Source organism: Bombus vancouverensis, chromosome 1 (assembly GCF_051014615.1).
Source record: "Bombus vancouverensis nearcticus chromosome 1, iyBomVanc1_principal, whole genome shotgun sequence".
NCBI lineage: Eukaryota > Metazoa > Arthropoda > Insecta > Hymenoptera > Apidae > Bombus > Bombus vancouverensis.
The window spans coordinates 6,523,920-6,540,352 of NC_134911.1; the positions used below are offsets into that span (position 1 = coordinate 6,523,920).

Consider the following 16,433-nt stretch of genomic DNA (forward strand, 5'->3'; position numbering starts at 1 on the left):
ACCATAAGTTCAAATAAATAGAATTCTACAATAATAACAACAAGGATTTTCGTTTTTAGCGTGACCGTGTGTCGATATCTCTAAGAACGATAACTATCTTCATAGACCCGTAACGTTTCTCACGATCTATCACACGAAGTAATGGTATTTCGAAATGGGAACATGATACCTATTGGTTCAAAGATTATGAATCAAAGTCGATACACCGCGACGCACAGTCTGCGAACAGACGCACATGTTCGATCCGAATTGAGAAACTTGTTCGAAAGAAACATTATCGATTTGACAAGTAATTTGGCAATTTAATAGGATTAAAGAAAACCTCGCTGAAAGTTAACTTCTTTTTGCAAGAGAAGTCTTTTTGGTTTAAGAAGTTCATTGAAATGATCAGATCAGTTAATACATGACGATACCGCGCACATCGAAGCAACGTGTTACAAAAAAGCATGGAGACTACGCCGAATCTCCGTTTATTCGGATGCATCGGAAGACATGGCAATTCGAATAACTGGATAGATCTTATAATAAATTTTCTAGCTGTCGCCCCCTCCATGTTTTTAAAACTGTGAGCTGTTATTACATTGCTTCAGGGAACCCCCATTTGTTTTTATTAATTTCGATAGTGGGAGCTAAGGTTCAAAAAGTTGAAGTTGAGCACGCTGTAAATTTTATCTATTCCATGAATCGTCTGGGTATCACAGATTTCAACTGTTCCTTGTATTCGACGTACACGCAAATTGTTCTGAACACAAACAAATAATTATATATGTATCAAGAATTTTAAGACTTGCCGAGCCTTATAAAGGTTTAAGGAATAAAATCATGTTCAAAGTAATTCAAACTTCAGAAATATTTGAGCACTTGTCACAGAAAACATTTATGTACAATGATAACTCAGTCTCCTCACATTACTAGTATGTTGTATAACATATAACGTATTCATAAAAAGCTTCTATAAGTATTTAAATAATTTCGTAAGCTATCGTATATATTAGAAGCGATTCAGTGTGTTTCAGAACAATATATTTCATTAATACTAAACATAACCTTATTAAAATAAACGAAATCCTTACTGTTACTCGAAAAGAAAATATATACACAAGATAACAACATTGGTACACTTACCTTGCGGAAAAGTGATGTACGCTGAAAAGGCGATCCTCTGGTTAAGTTATTATTGACCGTTGTGAATCCATTTGAAATCCGGAAAAAAGGGGTCGAGCGACCGTATCACGGGAGTAAACACACTCGCGGGGCAAAGATCGGGCCACACACAGTCAGAAAACACAGGGAGAACCATTCGTTCGCGCCTCGTGCTTAGATAGTTTTGCGTTCGCTCATTGTTGAATGTGGCCAAGCACGCCCCCTTGAGAGACCGGTCGACCGAGGAATGGAGTAGAGAAAGGAGCGACAAGGAGCGAGAGGTAGACGAAGATAGTGAGAAAAACAGAAAGAGAGGATCGCAAAGAGAGGATAGGGACAGGAGGATGGTCGAAGGGAATGCAAGATGAAAGGGAGCGAGAGAGTACAAGGCGGCGACACCAAACCAAAGAAAGTGCGTCGACTGCACTGATTTCTTAAATCATGAACACTTAAATACACCCGATTCATTTATTCGAACGAATCGATAATCACTCGTCGATTGTACAAACTTAAGGTTTCAAATGAGCCAAAGGACACACAGGCACATCGGTGTGACAATCAGTGGACGATTACTGCGATTACGATCCCATGAGGCGCGTTTTACAATTAGTTTTCCAGGGACGAAGATCAACGAATGATACCGATTCCATACGAAATTCGTCTCTTCTGTCGGTAAACACTGCTCGTAGAAAGATATATGTACTTATGTACACTCACATGCCGGGTGATTCGTTCTGTGCGTTTCCTTGGCTACCGTGATCCAGTATCGATCGACGATTCTCACGCGCGCTTTAAAAACACCCTCGTTATGATCACGGTGATGTATATAATCTAGATGTACTTTATGTTTTATTTTCATATAAAACTTCTGACGAAACACAGTAGTAAACACACGCGTTAACAAACTTTCACAATGTGAACGTTTCACGAATCTCTCCAGGCCAACACACAAAGCGTTCCTCCTTGGTCGCAGCCCGGCCTCTACTGAGAAACAAGTACGCCAGGGGGCAGTCACGAGCAAGCGGTTCTCGAACCGCTGGGAGCCTGAAAACCGTCTTCAGAAATCCCCGGTGCATGTACGGTTTCGTGGATGTACGAGACCCGAACGAACAAGCAGACCAAGTACAATCCACCCGCTTGCCTCGCTACTCGGACCCGAGACGACGACGACGTTCCATTGTTTCGTTGTCTCCTGGCTCGGGAGCGTGGCACACAGACAGACACGGCTGCGGTAGCGCACGTGCACGCCCGCTCAATACACGCTAATCTCTGCACACGTACGAGCAGGTTAGGGGCACATACACACGGACGCACACTCGCAGCTATAAACCGACTATATACCGGCCGACCAGTCACGCACGATCTCTCGTTCGTGTATGAATGCCGTAGTCCGGTTACCACCGGACCCGAACCCATCACGAACACACGCCTAACTCATACCTGCATGTATATGCTCTCACACACAAGCTGTTCGCTCGCTCACGAACGAAAAACCTATCACAGGTCTTTGAAGTACCGATGAAAATTTATTGTACGCCCTTCTTGCCACTTGCTCTTTTCTCCTCGACTTTGCAGTCATTTCGGCCAATTTCACGTCCATGGAAGGGTATTTACTGCTAGCAGTTTAACACCGGGGACTCCAACGAAGGGAGGACAGAAGAGGGAAGTAGAATGCGAAGAGAAATGGTTGGATGGGTGTGAGAGAGACGAATATATAAAGGGAACTTAAGTGGGTGGGAGCTAAGAGCTAGGTGGAATACGATGGAAGGGGAAGATGATGTCGAGCAACCGAACTTGACCCTCCGTGGATCTGCATTTTCGTTGGTTTGCTTAGCCGACAGAGGATCTTGAGTTTTTAATCGGCTGGAAAAATTACCGTTCGCTCGACTGGAAAAAGAACGTATACAAGCATGAGATTTATTATTGTAATTTTAAAAGTGTCATTTCTATGAAATTATGAAAATTGCTGGTAATGTCAGATATTATATTTATTGTTGAATCGCTTTTTGTCTTAACTTTGTAACTTGAAATATACGCATGTATATCTTTTCATACTTTTATGATAAAAAATTAGATGTTTTACTTGCAAAACTTTGTAACAGAGTATAAGTAAGAATACGATTACAAAAATAGTACGTATGGCATACTTTGATCAATTTAACAAAATTGTGCAAAATAAAACAGATATTTGAAATTCCTTTCTTGATGTGTTAATGCCAACGCAACGCCTATCTATGTATTTTCTTTGTGTTCTAGCGAAAGGAATGCCGCGCCAGCGCTCCGTTATGAGCTTCTAGATATGTACATTGAATACGCATCAAGGAATTTGTTCTTGCTAGAACCGTGAACTACATAATGCTTTTTACCTACAGCCTATATTGAATGATTTATCGCAACCAGTCAACTATGCAACCTTCTACAAAATGATAACAGTAAAACTAAAATGCTAATCTGCATGTTAACCAGAAAATGAGAAAGGTAGATTTTTAATTAAATTAATTGTACAGAATCACTTATGTTACATATTTCCTGCAGTTAAATATGTTCTCCCTCAGAAGAATTTTGTAATATGGTGCGTAAAACGCGCACGCATATCTGTATATTTCAATTTGACTTTTCTTAAATACGCGTTTCGAGTATGCGATTTTTATTTATATTCATTTGGAAAATAATAATTTTTTAATTGTACACATTCTAAAATGCATAAATGAAATTGGTTAATCAACTATATCAATCGTGGAATCAGTTATTTTAATATAATTATTTATATTTATATTTAAAATTTTCGTAAATTTGTTTACATTCTGCTAAAAATAAAAGAATCATAATCTTCTGACTACGTGTCCAGGATCACGTGCGAGAAGAAACCATAATATAATGCTTCACAAATGGGCACGAAAGAAGTTTTGATAAACGTAACTTGAAGCGGATCTGATAACGACTCATCGCATTTAGGAAGCTAATAGCGAACCTACCACGACAACAAAAAGCGTTTAAACACGCATTCATTTTTTCCATTAGCACGTTTTACCATTCCATATTCTGAATCAGTGCTGTCCACGAGTTGCCCCATAGTTTATGGGACTTTCCCTATTTTTTATACTTTATATTCCTTACTTAGGTACTAGAACTCGATACTGTATTGCACAAACATACTGTTTATCTATGTTCTTTGTGAAATTCAAGTCTGAAGAAGAGAAAAAAGTAGGTAAGGAACATAAAAGGTAAATAAAGGGAGGAAGGAAAAGGGGGAGTGGGGAAAGGAGAAAGAGAAGGAAACTTAGGAAAGAAAAATGAGAAACGAGATCGCTACTGCGAAGATAGCGTTTGATCTGTCGTTAGAAGTATACATAACATGAAATCCTTTTATAAATATTTTTAACACAAAGTTTATTTACTTTATTTATTGATCTTTACGGATTCATGTTATGATATCTTATACAAAAATACATATGCATTATATAAAAAATATTTTGCATTTAATCTACATAATCTAATCCGTCCTAACTATCTAATAATGTCCCTCTCTAATGGACACGTGCTAATTTAGTTTTGAAATAGCACTTTATTGCGCATCTTTTTACAATTGTTGCAATCGTATACTTTGTTCGAAAATATATATTAGTTATTTTTTTCCGCTTATTAATTATATAATGACATGTTTGGCAACAAAGTTATATATATTAATAATGTTAGGAACATTCGTTTGCACTTGTAATTGTTATGAATAGATAAAGCGAATATTAGTACATGCCATTGTAAAGTGTGGTAAAATGTACTAAAGGTAAGGTGCTGCGAGATAACTTTAGAAGCGAATAAGCATAAGTATTGAGTGAACTGAAAGCAGGTGCGAAAGCCGGTGATAGTTATGAATGAAGTCTCTCTTTGTTTAGTTATCTTTTGAAGATGTGCTGTCTTATCTGTGATCCTACTTTCAGTAATTATGGTTATCATAAATACATAGGTCCAATATTGTTTACAAATAATGTTCAAATAAATGTCTACCAAATTCATGTTTCTTATTTTTAATTATTAAATTTTCTATAGTATTATTACTGCAAAAATGGGCATTAATATATATATGTATATCTTTATTTCCGCCTGTCTTCTGGCTTTACGGTGACTTCCAATTACATATACAAAATAAGTCAGAATAATAAACATGAAACTTACATATAAAAAAAGACATATATAATAGTAAAATGGAACAATAGACAGAAACTTGCTCATAAACAAAAACACATACATAATAATAATCATAACAATAATCATAACTTAACCTAACCTCTGTTAGCTATATATACAATTACTTACATCTATCCTTATAATCCAAATTAATATGAAGCTGTACATAAATCTACATATAGATCTATATATAGAACCTATATCTTATATTAAAATACACATTAATACTTTGCACATATTAAATACGACAACGAAATTTATAAATTAACAGCATTAATCTTTCCAAATTATTATTGATAAACATTTGATTAGATTTCAAATAAAATTTATAGTTTAACTAATTCATAAAAACAAATCAATAACTATATGTTTAGTCCACAGTCGTCTTACTTACGCAAATTATGATCGGATTGAGGAGGTTATCAAGCAGCAGTAGCGTATCCAACTATTTTCATCATTCAATGAAGAGATTTCTTTGTGCTGCAAGTTCGCTGGATGCATTAATAAACGTCGAAATACTTTATTCGATATGTAATATATACCCTTATTAAGTATTTGATTGTAAATTAATAACTTCTCATCCATATATGCTATATGTTCCATATGTGAAATATCCTTATCAATGCGATTCCACGTCGAATAAACATGTTATACATCATCCATTTGTTTATAAAAAAATTATACCAGTTTATCGAAGTTTATCACGTATTCTACGATTTCATAAGTCTGCTACAACTATGGTAAGATAAAATACCTAACTGCGGGAAAGATTTCAGTATGTTATACACTTTGGTCGCGTCAATAGCACTGGTTTAATAATTGTCAACACAAAATCGTGCGCTGATAAGAGTTCTGACAAGCACGCAACGCGCAAGTGGAAGTTGTAAGTGACAGCATATTCATAATAATCATAAGTTTCACGCCATATTATTATGCAATAACAAACAAAAAAAAATGGGAATAATATACATATAATTTAGAACCGGAACTATAGCGTATTTTATGCATATTTAATGATACTATATAGAAATTTTACCATTATTTTTAAATAAAATTTGTACTATATTAAATTCGATATATTAAATTATTCGATGTTATAACAACTGGAAGTAGCATCTCTTAATACATTATCACTGATATCAAGATTAAATTATCGTTTTGGTAACTCATAGAAAGAAAGGTGACGTAAAAATGATGAGTTATTTATATGTCATCTTTTACTTTATAGAAAGTTTCTAGTTTCTTTTAGAAAATTTAAAAAAGGAAATCGAAATGCAAAGCGAATGGAATCAATTGGCTGTTCGCAAGTACCCACCAAAGATACTTCAAACCAAACTGCAGTTACCGATAAAAACTTTAACGGGCCCCGGGCCGACTAATTGTTCGAAGCGAGTTCTTCAATCTCTTCAGAATCAAATTATAGGCCACCTTCATCCGGAAATTTGTCAGGTAATCATTTTTTTTTGTTTATGTACAAAATAGAGGTAGACTGATCATTATCAGTGTCAAAATATGTTTTGTTAATTTCTAGTTGATGGATGAGATTAAGGAAGGTTTACAATACATATTTCAAACTAATAATAGACTCACTTTGGCGTTAAGTGCGTCAGGTCATGGCGGTATGGAGGCGTGCTTAACAAATTTACTTGAACCTGGAGAAACTGTGCTCATTGTCAAGCATGGAATTTGGGGTAAAAGAGCGGCTGACATGGCTACTAGAATTGGTGCAAATGTAGGTAATACAGTTTCGAGGGGACCAACATAAAAATTAAAAAATTCACCAGTATTTACATTTAAATAGTGTATGAATTTTAAAACATAGGTAAAACTGATAGAAAAAGAACACACTATTGCTGTTACGTTGAAACAATTGGAAACAGCTTTGCAAGTGTACAATCCAGTCGCGGTATTCATGGTACACGCTGAAACCTCCACTGGTTTAAAACAACCATTAGAAGGGTTTGGCGATCTTGTTCACAGGTAATTTTGTTATTTAAGACATTTTTTATGTTTGCCATTAGTTTAAGTTGCAGTTTATGGAATGCTATCAGAAGGAAATATAATTAGAAACGTGTTTGTACAATTGATAAAATAAAAGAAATTCTTCCAGATACAATGCTCTTCTTATCGTTGATACTGTTGCGTCACTGTGCGGAGAACCGTTCTTTATGGATTCTTGGGGCATCGATGCAGTTTACTCAGGCAGTCAAAAAGTTCTCGGCGCCCCTCCAGGATTAGCACCTATTTCGTTTAGTCCACGAGCTGAGTACGTATTGCGGTTTCCTTTTATAACATCCAAAGCGCAACTCTCACATAGAAAACACCCATGAAGATGGTCTAAGAATTGGGACTTTTAGTGATCTCTTGTGAATAACAATCCAATCCGTGATGTCATCACGGTGACTCGCGCTCTCGCGTAACCCATTCGATCCTTCTGTGATTCATAACCGCAGATGGCTCCAGTGAATTCTTATTCAATGATAGTCTGACGCCTTTTGAATTATGATAAATAGGACATCGGTATTGTCTGTCAAGGCTCATCCATTATGAAGAAACCCACTTCTATAATAAAAAGTTACTTCTGTCTATTTAGTAATTTTTTCACTCTTTTTTCTAAATCTGTCAACGAGGTTACGTTCGCCTCGATTATTAACGCATAAACTCGTTGCACACATTTGCTCTCTCATCTTAGTATCAATTTTCTATTATTATTACTAATTTCCGGCCATTACTCTTAATTGCTTGCTATTAATTTTCCACACACTCGACTATTACGAGGCGGCAAATGTTTCCGGCAATTTCGTCTTACACTCTTCCTTTGTTGCAATAGGAAGAAATTGTTTCAAAGGAAGACCAAGCCTATGTCCTATTACTTGGATATGACCCTTCTCGGAAATTATTGGAAGTGTTTTGGGAACGAGAATCGCCTGTATCATCACACCATAAGCGCTACGCTTATTTATGGTCTTCGCGAAGCGTTGGCGGAAATCGCTGACGAGGGCCTGCAAGCATCTTGGATCAGACACGCTGGCGCAGCTGCCAGATTAAGGAAGGGTCTTGAATTACGGCGTCTTCGATCTTATGTGAAAATTCCACAGTATCAATTATCTACGGTTATCTCGATAGAACTGCCACCTGGCGTCGACGATAGGATCATTGTACAACGTTGCATGCAAAAGTAAGTACCTTTTACAAATTCTAATCAACTTATTGTAATTTTTTCATAGATTCTAAAATTAAAATACTTACCATGTAATTAAGTGTTTTGTATATTGTAGTTGTAAAATAAAAATTTGAGTCATTTAAGATCATTATGGTTTCTATAGGTACAAAGTGGAAATCAGCAGAGGTTTAGGACCGACTGAAGGCAAAATTTTGCGAATTGGATTGCTAGGGATTAATGCTATGCCTAACAAGGTCGACCTTATTTTGCGTGCTCTAGATGATGCTTTGAGATACGTGTCACAATCGAAGCTATAGAACATAATAAAGAAAAGTTACTATTACGTCTCCTTGGGTTGTGAATTCGAGGTGTCCATCATGTTCGATTATTGTGTATAACTACTAGTGTATTATACGTCTTAAATCTCTATTATATTCTCTGTATCAAACATAACGCAAGTTTTAACTTGCTAAACTTACTAAACTTATTTAATTACTTGCAATTTTTTGATATTATACTGGAAATTATTTTTAATGTAATAAGGTTTTATTAGAAATGCACAGATAAAGCCAAGACGGACATATTATTCTGAATATTACTATCTATATTATATGAAGCTTTGCAACTCTCATGTTCACCGCTGTTTGACTGGTTCAAGCACAATAGGCGCCTCACCAACGCTAATGTTAAATGCATGTAATCTGTAATGTTATGTCTTTCAATCAATAACACAGATGCACAAACAAGACTCAATCAAATGTATTTGTTTATTAATGGAAATACTGAAATCGGCATACAATTACCTCTAATATAATTATTTACTTATGTTCAGTTATACGTTTTATTGCATTAATTAGCAATATCAACAATTGGTTACACGCGTCTCTCTCATTCTCACATTTGCTTTCGTTCTCTCTCTGACTTGTTTTCGTCGAATAATAATACACGTACACGTACAATCATGTACCTGTAATGCAATTACAACAAGCTTGTCGAAATAACAAATGATTCTAGCGGATTAACGATTAATTACGAATTAATTGACAATCGTTTTGGCATAGTACAAAATATCACCATCTTTTAAATATACAAGATTAACGATTCGTATTAACAAATGAACAATTCCAACTGATCGTGTACCACATTTAAATTGAACTTTCAAAAAATAGACTTGGTTTTATCAACGATATTTTACACTTAATTTACTATGAGATGTATTGTCTGAATGTACTGTCTATCCACTAGACAGATTCCGTACTGATCGCTTCGATTGTTAATTAAAACTTATTAAGGCACTATAAAAACGCGTTGTCTCCGCGATTCTTACATAATAATTTACATACATTTACAAATTGACATTATCGCATGACATCCATCTAAGAGATGTATATATCTATAGATTTATATATTCGATTATTCATCTATACAATCATACATCGAATATGATATGCTCCGCCATTTATTCAATTTATTAATTTCGGTATTGATTGTAATAAAGCTCGATTATTTAATATGGATGGCAAAAAAATCGGCATGTTTCTATTAATTAACAAAATAAGAAAAAAGAAATAATGCGAGCTTAATGTATTCTCAGGACGATACAGTATTACGATACAGGACGAGTACAGATGACTTTAAATAATTGTGAAAATAATATTTATATATAATGGCAATAATAATAAAATAGAATAAAATAATGTTAATGTTAATAATAATAAGCATCATTGATATTGTCGAAAAGTTTGATGACGCATGAAGATTCTATATAATTATATATAAATATTATTAATAATAAAGAATAGTCGCAATATTAATAGCTCGTTTATAGTAGTCGTCGTGATTCTCATTACATATTATGTATATACGCCTATGTACAAAAAACATTGACAATCGATCACCGTTAAGGGTTTTATAATCAATTAAATATATGCACGTTAACAATTATTAAGGCATGGATAGTCTCGAATGTTCACAAAGTTTCTCACATATCAAACGCTCCAAATCTGTTCGGTATCGGGCTACATTACCGTTCAGCTGTCGTAGCACCAAGAAAGGTGGTGTTCGTGTCGCACGGAGTAACTTCTAATCGTTCCCACTGGATCAAGACTGCCATTTACCCTCTAAAAATTGCTCTACGTATATCTACCTTACAATGAGAGCCGCATTGAACGAATAGAATTCCGAAAGAAATATTCTAGTATCTGTCCATCGTGAAATATTTTCATATTTTGTAAAAATATTGTGAATTATAAAAACAAAAATCTAGTTTGTCATATAAAATAAACATCCTTTTTACAATTATGAGTTAATTTGGATTATCATAGAAGAAAATATATATTGTTTCAGTAGAATTTAGATAACATTTATATGGACAGTTCTCACTCTTTTATTTTTTAAATATTCGAAATCGTTGAATATTCTGACAAACATTAGCTAAATTATATTTTGTTAATTTTTTATGTGAAAGATACATTCGAAATTAGCCAATTATTATTAAATAGTATTGACAAAATATTTGTTTATCACAAGTAGTAAAACAAGCTCGTTTTTGATGGATATACTCGACAATTACAAATAAATATAAACAACGAGTGTACTAAAAACGTAGAAATCGTTAAATGAAACTCTCTTTGTAATACATGTTGCACCTTTCATTGTATTATCTTGAACCTGTTGACCATGTAAAGCGGTAGACACTCTCCTGGTGTGCACGCTCTATTGGAAAAAGTGCCGTATCAAAAGTGTTGAAAGTAAGCAGGTCTGCCAGCTGCCGGGGCTACGCATAAAACCGCTACCCGTGTTTTCATCTCGTCTTTCATCAGCGATCGGATCACCGCTCGTTTTCCGCAAGCTTGCCCAAATGAACACTCCAGACGCTTAGACTAGATCATAAAGAAATGCAGAAGAACGACAAATCCGTGACTAGTGCGTCACAATGCAGATTAAAAGTTAATATAGCGAAAAAGTTCGGACACTACATAATTTAAAAAAATTGAGATTATCTATATAAAATAGATCGAAGTTAGTATCAGAACTTCTATACTTCACTATATTTTTCATTGTGTTCTTTAAATGTTCGCCTTCGCTCGCTTCTAATTTGCGAAATTTCCGCTCGAACGGTGAACCACTCGCATGTACAAAATACTAAAATGTTACAAAACTGGACAAAATCGTTTCTTTCGCGTCTTGTTGTTCATATTCTTGCATGACATTAAGAAGAAAAAATAGTTTCATGTGAACTGCCAAGCAAGATTGATCGAAATTGCGAGAACGATAAGTTAGGATCGTTATACAATTTTTACAAATACCCCTTCTCCCTCTATATCGCATAGTATCTTTTCCTATTCGATTACGAATGTTCTATCTTTTTATAAACGCTTTCATCAATCGACATACGCATAAAAAAACTGACGCAGTTCTACACATTCATTCAAATAACATGCACCCCTGTATGTTTAAAGATGGCGACTCTCAATTTTATCCTTACCTAACTCCGATTTTTCAAATTCTCTGTAACACATACACAGACTTTGAATCGAGATTATAGCCGCGATCCTCCACTTTTTATTTAAAATTCACTATCGAATAATTTAAAGAATCTAACAATAAATACGCTTATAAGTTACAAGAGAAGCCATTTCCATGAGATTACAGGCCGACTCATTTAAGGTGTCGCATTCAATTAATATTTAACAATAATAATCGCGATTAGTGGATATAGTGTTGATAGTAGCGGTGAATATTTAATAAAATAATAGCAATATTATTTATACTATTAAAAATGGTAATAGAAATATTAATAATAATCATAATGACAATCATGATAATGTAAAACAAATTTTCGGTGACGATGTATACCATGAGTCGCAAACGATAAGATGAACGATGATAAAACAATGGTGATACGAAGTTGATGAAAATGAATAATGATTTATAACATTAACGACATTGATATCACCGTTAATAGTAATGATGATGATGATGATAATAATAATAATAAAAAAAGAAAATAATAATAATAATAATAATAATAATAATAATAATAATAATAATAATAATATAATAATAATAATAATAATAATAATAATAATAATAGTAATAATAATAATAATAATAATAATAATAATAATAATAATAATAATAATAATAATAATAATCCGTAGCAGTAATAAATTGCGTGGAGCTAATACAGTGTGATATAAACCTTAGCGTGTTTTTGCGCTATAATGATAACTGATGCCACCATCGGAGGTTCTTCAGTCTTCTTTGGTTGCTGGGTAACTCGATAAGGTTGGTGGGTACAGTAGGGCTCTGTACTTGCCGCCACGACTTTAAACTCTCTCCAGAAGCCAACTTTCTTTTAAAAAATAAATGTAGCGAAACGAGGAGAGAGATTCTTCGATCGCTCTGATTACAGTAAAGTAATAATGAAAATAACTCTCTCCAGAAATCAGAGCAGCAGACCGGAAACGACCTCGCGTCCCGCCAAAATGCAAACCAGGAGATGAAATGAAAGGTAACGTACACCGGATAGAGCCATTTTGGGATAGAAGAGACTGAGAGTAACATATCTGAACTGATAAGAGTGAGTATAGCATTAAAAAAGCAGGTTTTAAAAAGTAAGAATTCTTTGCAGACGAAAAAGAAGAGATAGGCCTGACGAATATGGAAATTAGAATCGGAACTAAAACAAATAATACGGCAGAGAATACAAAATTCTTTGAAATAATCGTGATCGAGAGATTAAAATTTGGAAATCAAATAATTAAAAGCTTTCTCCAGATTTGTATTTTTCTTCGTTTTCGAATCTCTCTTTCTCTTCTTCTAGCTTTTTCGTCCAATACACCCGTCATACTATATAATATACGTACACATATGTACATATGTATGTATACGAATATAAACGTGTGCATAGCATACGTACGTGTATGCGAGAGGTCATTCGAAGATAGAGAGCAGTTGGCTTCCGGTCCGTTGGTCCGTTGATGAGAGCCAATTGATTAATAAAAGTCTGGTTGTGGGTGCTGCAAGGGACTCTATAGCGCATAACCGAGCAAGCGACGAGAATATAAGAATAACGTCTGACGAGAACGATCCACGTTCCTTCCTGTTTTGCCGTGCTCGCACTATATTGTTATTGATATTATCATTATTATGGCTTCCTGCGATGGCCACCGATCATCCCAGCAGCGAATCTTTCTGTTTCACTGATTACCATCTTCCGGCTGTGATTTATCATTCCCGAATATAGCATTCAAAATGAGCACCAATCGTTTCTTCATAGATTCTTCTTTTCTTAAGGATGGCTGCTGCGCTGGATATGACGCCGTGCATTTCCAGCATCCTCTCTCAGAACACTTGTTTAGGATGATTATTCAATCATAAATTCTGGAAAATCATTATTGGTTACCATATGGAGAGATAGCAGACTTTGCAGGCGATTTATTCAAAACCGACCAAATTGACCAACTTCATACAATATACAGACCGAGGTGCCTCACTGCCCCTTATCTCGCCTAGATGGCTTCGTTTAATCTCGTTCCTGCATAAATTGAATCTTGAATCTTGCATAACCTAATGATATGCCTTCCATATTGTTCTACAACGTTCATTAATCCAAAGAGGCTAGTTTTCAAACAATATGTGTCTCTGAAACTGTACAATCGATGGTGCTGGCAGACTGTAAGAACCATCTGTAATTTTCTCCGTACTTCTTGATTTGAATGTAGGCTTCTGATACTAATTCACTTCTATCACTTTCTCATAGCTTCCCGGTCGCTCTAGAATCGCTTTGGAATCGAAAGTAGCGACGATGACGACGACTACGGCATGGCTAATCGATGGCTATAGAGAGAAACGAGGTCCAGGAGCATTACCGTGGACCAGGATACTGCTCGAAGGAAGCTTGGTAGCAGCGGCTGGAACTACTCAGCTGAGTTCACGTGGTGTCACCGAATGCCGAGCTGGATGATGATTGTTACGATGATGACGTCTCGCCCGGCGACACTGGACCGTGCAACAGTCATCACCGTCTGCAACGTACTCGCCGCGTTTTATCTGGTGCGCGATCGTGTTGCATAGCGCCCGTGGACATCGTTTCCTGTCGCACCTGACCTCGCCATTCTGCAAACATTCAGACATACGGCGAAATTCGCTTTAGAACCGACGCCATTTTTCAATTTATATCTGGGCATCGCGTTTCGTAATTTTTATATAAATATCGAGCTTTTTCATCGCGTCGTTGGTTATGTTTTTACGATATGCTAAATTATGTACAACATGGAAGACGCAATGATAATAACGCACTTTTTCCAGGAAATGTAACCCTAACCTACAACCTTAACCTTACCTTACCTAACCCTAACCTAACCTTAAAAGTAAGGCATGTTTCTATTAGAAGACACAAACTTAACCTAGGTACAATAATAGTAAATGTAATTTTTCTTTCAAAGGACACAAACCTAACCTATATATAATTGAGATGACGTAGTGGACGCTAAAACGAATGTATAATAGAGACACATTGGAATAATATCTTGCGGATGATCTCGCAATTACAACAATCGAAAAATAGCAATACTTTTTCACCATGTAGTGTTGGTCCGCGCGCACAATCCGTGGCTGCGTTCCATTTTCATCGTAATGGATGGACTCTTTTGGGTCGGTCCAGGCGAACGAGTCCGGTTAAAGGTTTTCTCCTTAAAGGTTTCTGGTCGTGGCCGTGTCTGGATATCACAACGGGGCTACCATTGAAAAACTTCTAACGAGTATATATTGCGAAGCCGTGCGAGTAGAAGTAAGGCAAGTCGCAAGCTGTTTCATCGATGAGATCTTCGCATAAATGATGAAATGCGAACGAAAATGCTCGGAAGAATTTCTTCTTCCTTATTTGAAACGCGGCCAATAATTAATTATTTACTCACGTGTATTGGAGATCTAATACGAATAGCGTGACAATTAAAATTTTAAAATAAAATATTTTATCATGTTTAAATCATAAATCATGGTGCTTTCCACCATTTGTCATTTAAAAGATTTCCAAGTTTTTTGATATCTTTTATTATTTGATCTAAAGCTTTTATGGAACTAGTCTGTTATTTATTCGTTTATTTCAGGTTATTCAGGTTTGTTGTTATACGAGCAATAGTAATCACCGAGAATGTCGAAGTCGATTCATAACTATCTGAAGATAGATAGAGGTAGACGATCCTTAATTCGTACAATAAAATAAAAATCTGATCATTATAAGACTAGCAAAATATAAAAAAAGGCCTGCGAATGAGCCACAAAATTGAGTGTCAGTTTTTCTGTGTATAAAATTTCCGGCGTTATTGGTAGATTCGATCATAAGGAAAGTGCAAACGACCATTACCATTGAGTACTTTTAGTAAGATAGATATATCGTTGATGTTAAAACCTTCTATAACCTTGAACGACCTTTGTTCCAACTTGTAGAACACGTCTGGACAAGTGTCGTTGCACCGAGACCAAAGAAGGATACGCGAGTCCGCGAAAAAAATCAAGGCGCCCCTGAAATTTCCTGTACACTTCCATTCGAAAGAAAGTTAGTCTATGTTTCACGGAAACCGGTTTTTCGTATTGTTTAAAAAGATATCTCGCTAGTCTATATAAATTATTCAATATTCTGTATTGTTTAATCGCGATAATGTTGTAAACATTATACTAGACTCGTTTAGTTTCGTTTGAAACATTATTTATAAAAAAAATGTTATTGAGCACGCATGTAGAAAAGGATGGTGAAAAGAAAAATTAGTACGAAATTCTAAATTTTAACTAAAAGCTTCAAATGCTAACGTGATGCGTGTCAATTACCAGAATTTCTTGAAAAACCTAACCTTTTAATTGAAAATAAATAAATCTTTTACGGAATCGTATCTACTCGATGCATTTTGCCAATGATGGTAGAAAGGTAGTAAAGATG

The 16,433-nt window shown here is 35.3% G+C and overlaps 3 protein-coding genes across 10 annotated transcripts in view; 1 reads left to right on the forward strand and 2 right to left on the reverse strand.

Annotated features, from left to right (window-relative positions):
• LOC117160744 (rho guanine nucleotide exchange factor 10) overlaps positions 1 to 2,539 on the reverse strand; it is a 46,981-nt gene extending 44,442 nt beyond the window's left edge. The window contains exon 1 of one of the 2 annotated variants that reach the window (XM_033341703.2): positions 1,126 to 2,539. The gene's annotated coding sequence lies outside the window, so the exon portion shown is untranslated. The remainder of the gene's footprint in view (positions 1 to 1,125) is intronic. The other variant, XM_033341701.2, reaches the window with a different exon arrangement.
• A 3,535-nt stretch (positions 2,540 to 6,074) lies between these two features.
• Agxt (Alanine-glyoxylate aminotransferase) lies at positions 6,075 to 9,072 on the forward strand. Of its 3 annotated transcripts, none has more exons than XM_033341465.2 (7): positions 6,075 to 6,211; positions 6,568 to 6,777; positions 6,860 to 7,060; positions 7,151 to 7,308; positions 7,439 to 7,594; positions 8,159 to 8,506; positions 8,655 to 9,072. In XM_033341465.2, the coding sequence occupies exons 2-7, from the start codon at positions 6,601 to 6,603 to the stop codon at positions 8,806 to 8,808; spliced, it is 1,194 nt and encodes a 397-aa protein (XP_033197356.1). In that variant the 5' UTR covers positions 6,075 to 6,211; positions 6,568 to 6,600; the 3' UTR covers positions 8,809 to 9,072. The 3 variants fall into 3 exon arrangements, with proteins under 3 accessions (XP_033197356.1, XP_076482550.1, XP_033197354.1); XM_076626435.1 differs by having other exon boundaries at positions 6,096 to 6,211; positions 6,578 to 6,777; XM_033341463.2 differs by having other exon boundaries at positions 6,097 to 6,211; positions 6,557 to 6,777.
• Positions 9,073 to 9,240: 168 nt separating this feature from the next.
• Positions 9,241 to 16,433, reverse strand: part of sog (chordin short gastrulation) — a 101,103-nt gene continuing 93,910 nt past the window's right edge. For 4 of the 5 annotated variants that reach the window (XM_076625692.1, XM_076625730.1, XM_076625666.1 and 1 more), the window contains one exon: positions 9,241 to 14,614. In XM_076625692.1, the coding sequence (XP_076481807.1) occupies positions 14,420 to 14,614 (195 nt within the window). In that variant the 3' untranslated portion in view covers positions 9,241 to 14,419. The remainder of the gene's footprint in view (positions 14,615 to 16,433) is intronic. The other variant, XR_004464826.2, reaches the window with a different exon arrangement.